Source organism: Bison bison, unplaced genomic scaffold (assembly GCF_000754665.1).
Source record: "Bison bison bison isolate TAMUID 2011002044 unplaced genomic scaffold, Bison_UMD1.0 scf7180017845480, whole genome shotgun sequence".
NCBI classification, from domain to species: domain Eukaryota; kingdom Metazoa; phylum Chordata; class Mammalia; order Artiodactyla; family Bovidae; genus Bison; species Bison bison.
In genome coordinates this window covers 62,065-65,055 of record NW_011476053.1, presented here as the reverse complement: position 1 = coordinate 65,055, position 2,991 = coordinate 62,065, and the positions used below count along the sequence as shown (strand labels likewise).

At 65.9% G+C, this 2,991-nt stretch overlaps 1 protein-coding gene across 1 annotated transcript in view; it reads left to right on the top strand.

The window, feature by feature from the left end:
* The first annotated feature begins 154 nt into the window (after positions 1–154).
* Positions 155–2,991, top strand: part of ARVCF (armadillo repeat gene deleted in velocardiofacial syndrome) — a 17,518-nt gene continuing 14,681 nt past the window's right edge. Inside the window, 2 exon segments of the mRNA XM_010834931.1 lie at positions 155–297; positions 398–606. Of these exon segments, the coding sequence (XP_010833233.1) occupies positions 231–297; positions 398–606 (276 nt within the window). The 5' untranslated portion in view covers positions 155–230.

The window sequence follows — 2,991 nt, the reverse complement described above, 5'->3', positions numbered from 1 at the left end:
CGGGGGCCGCGAGGCTGTGGTGAGCTGGCGGGTGCCCTGGTCAGCGGAGGACCTGGGAGGTCTGAGAGCTGGTCACGCCTGCTCTTCCGTACTTTCCCTTCCCTCCCCAGTCCTCCCCCGTGGGCTCAGGGCCCACAGTTCTGCCAGGCCCGGCAGGAAGCAGGGAGCCTGGGTCAAAGCCCCGCACGCCCTGGGGAGGGAGCCGGCTGCTTCCGGCCAGCCTTGGATTAATGGCTTTTAATTTAGAATTTAATCAATGTGGCGTCTCTCCAGAGGGCTGCACGCTCTGGTTTGGTCGTGAGTCACGTGCTCTGAGAGTGGGGTGGGCAGGGGGCCCGCGACGCCTTCCTGGGCCCCTGCCCTGGCCGCACCCTGACTTGCTCTGCTCTGCCCGCAGCTGGCGCCCTGGTCATGGAGGACTGCAGCGTGCGCTCGGCCGCCACCATCCTGGCCTCGGTGAGAGAGCAGGAGGCCCGCTTCGAGCTGCTGACGCGGGCGCTGGAGCAGGAGCGGCGCCATGTCGCCCTGCAGCTGGAGCGCGCCCAGCAGCCTGGCGCAGGCGGCGGGCAGTCCCTGCCCATGGCCTGGCAACAGCTGGTTCTGCAGGTACTAGCCCTGGGACTCGGCCCAGCGGGAAGACAATAACGGGACCCCGGTGGACCACAAGCCCGCAGGCAGCCACTTATTTTGAGGCCTCCTGGGGCCTCGGGAGGGAAAGGGAGTGGGATTCCGGCCCCCCTGGGTGTGCAGGACATCATGTGACAAGGGGGCAGGACACAGCCATACTCTCAGAAGGGCGCTTTCCGCCTGAGGGAGCCCCGGGGCCCAGGCGGCTGGGCAGGGTCCCCTCTGGGCGGCTCAGCACTCAGCCTGGGCACGCAGAGGGTTCGGCTTCCACGGAGTCCCCCTGCCTTCGCTGCTGCTGCGTCCGTCAGCAGGCCAGCCACCAGGAAGGCTCAGGTAAGGCTGGGCTCTGCCTGCTGCCTGGAGCATGACGGCGACCGCCCTGCACCACCCCAGGAGGAGTGAGCCTGGTCTGCTCCTGGCCTGAGAACTCTGAAGTGGGGATGGACAGTCCCGTGCGGCCTCCTGGGCTCCTCCCCATGTGAGCTGTGCCCTACTGCCAAACCACAGGTGGGGGCTGGCTCCTGGGGTGTCGGCAGAGGAGGGAACGCTTTGCCTGGAGGTTGCTGTGACAGGCTGAGGTGCAGGGCAGGGCGCTGGCAGGGTTCAGGGGAGCCAGACTCACACTGGCAGAGTGGGGACCCGAGGCCCCTGTGGCCAGAGAGAGAGGGAGCAGGGTACGGGTCCGGGCCGAGACTGGCCCAGCAGGCTCGGCTGCCCAGCCTGGGTGTGTGGGACTCAGAAGCAGTGGCCCGTGGTCAGATGGGGGACATGGCCAGTGACTTCCCCAAGCCTTGATGTCCTCATCTGATGGTGGGCAGTCTGCACGCACAGCCCAGCTAGGTCTGTGGTCACAGCCAAAGACACCTCTCCACAGACCGGACACGTTGGGCAACTCTTTCCATGCTGGCTGGCGCTGACGAGGCCGCACAGCTGGTTCACAGAGGCTGGAGCTGAAGCCAAGTGGGTCTAGGTACGAGGGCCGCCCCGTGGCCCCCTGGACCCCGGCCACTCCAGACAGTGAGGCCTGCACCCCCAAACTTGGGGAGCAACACAGCCGGCTGGGCCTCATGGGGACAGTGGCAGCCCATGACCCCAAGGTTACTCTTGGGTGCTCTTTCCAGGCTCCAGCCCTCCCAGTCCAGAAAGGGCTCTGGCGTCCAGCCCAGAGGGTGCGCTGAGGGTCGATGACCCGGTGGGAAGACGTTCCCATAGCCTGGAGCTGCCCTGGCCTGAAAGGCCACCACCCTCCCCGGCCACTGCCCCTCCCACCGGGGGCCCTCCAGCCCTGCCCCTGGTATTCTGTCTCTAGGCAAGAGATGGTTTCTCAGGCTGAGATCAGACTAGCAGGACTGATGGGGACACTGGGGAGGCCAGGCCACATGTAGCCCGCTGGGCCTGGCGGCCTCCACACAGCACCTGCTTCCCAGCCCCGTCTCAGCAGGAGGTGCCTGGTGAGCCACCTGTGACCCTCAGCTGCCTGGACCTGGCCCTTGGGGTCAGAGCCCAGGTCTATGAAGCTTGGAGGCTGGTGGCCAGGCAGGTGGCTGGGGCTGGTGAGCCAAGGGGTGGGGGCTGCCATGACCCCAAGGCTGTGCTGTAGGCCTGACTGCAGGCCTTTCATCGTCCAGCAGAAAGAGTGGCCTCCTCCGGACACCTAGAGCAGGCTGGCTGGAGCAGGGCTGGCCCTCACCCAATGTGTGTGTGGCAGGAGTCACCTGTAGGGACCTGGCCAGCAGCAGGCCAGGCCGAGATGGGGGTGTGGCCGTGGCACCAGCCGAGTGTGAAATTTGGGAGAAGGATCTACTCACACGAAGCGTCCAGGTTCTCTCAGGGCAGTGGTCCCGTCTGCTGCTCCTGCCTCGTGTGGCTCCGAGTTACAGGGACCAGTGATTAGGAGCAACTTAAGGAAAACTGAGGCTTAGAAGGACATGCAGTGGACACCCAGAGAGCTTGAGCATGCTGGCTGCATGGCCCGTGTGCTGGTGTGACTTGGAAGGGACAGGGGGTCTGGGGAGAAGTGGGTGGAAAGCAGAGAGCCCAGGCCAGGGCCCCCTCTCGTGCCCAGCCCCCCGAACCTCCCCCAGGTCTGTGTTCCCTTAGGCGGAGCCAGACTCCCGGGAGTGGCCTGCTGCAGGCGGAGAGTTAGCCCCCAGACGGGTCAGAAGCCCTGATAACCGCCCCCACCCCAGCCACCGCTTAGTACATCAAAGGCGGGAGGAGAGGGTCTGAGGCCAGCTAGGCCCGCCAGCCTTCACCCAGCCACCCAACAGTGATGCTCCCTCCCCTCTCTGTGATCTGTCTGCTCTGACACCGCTCAGCGGCTGGGGGACCCAGAGCGGGGGGCCTCAAGTCTCCGAAGGCTCT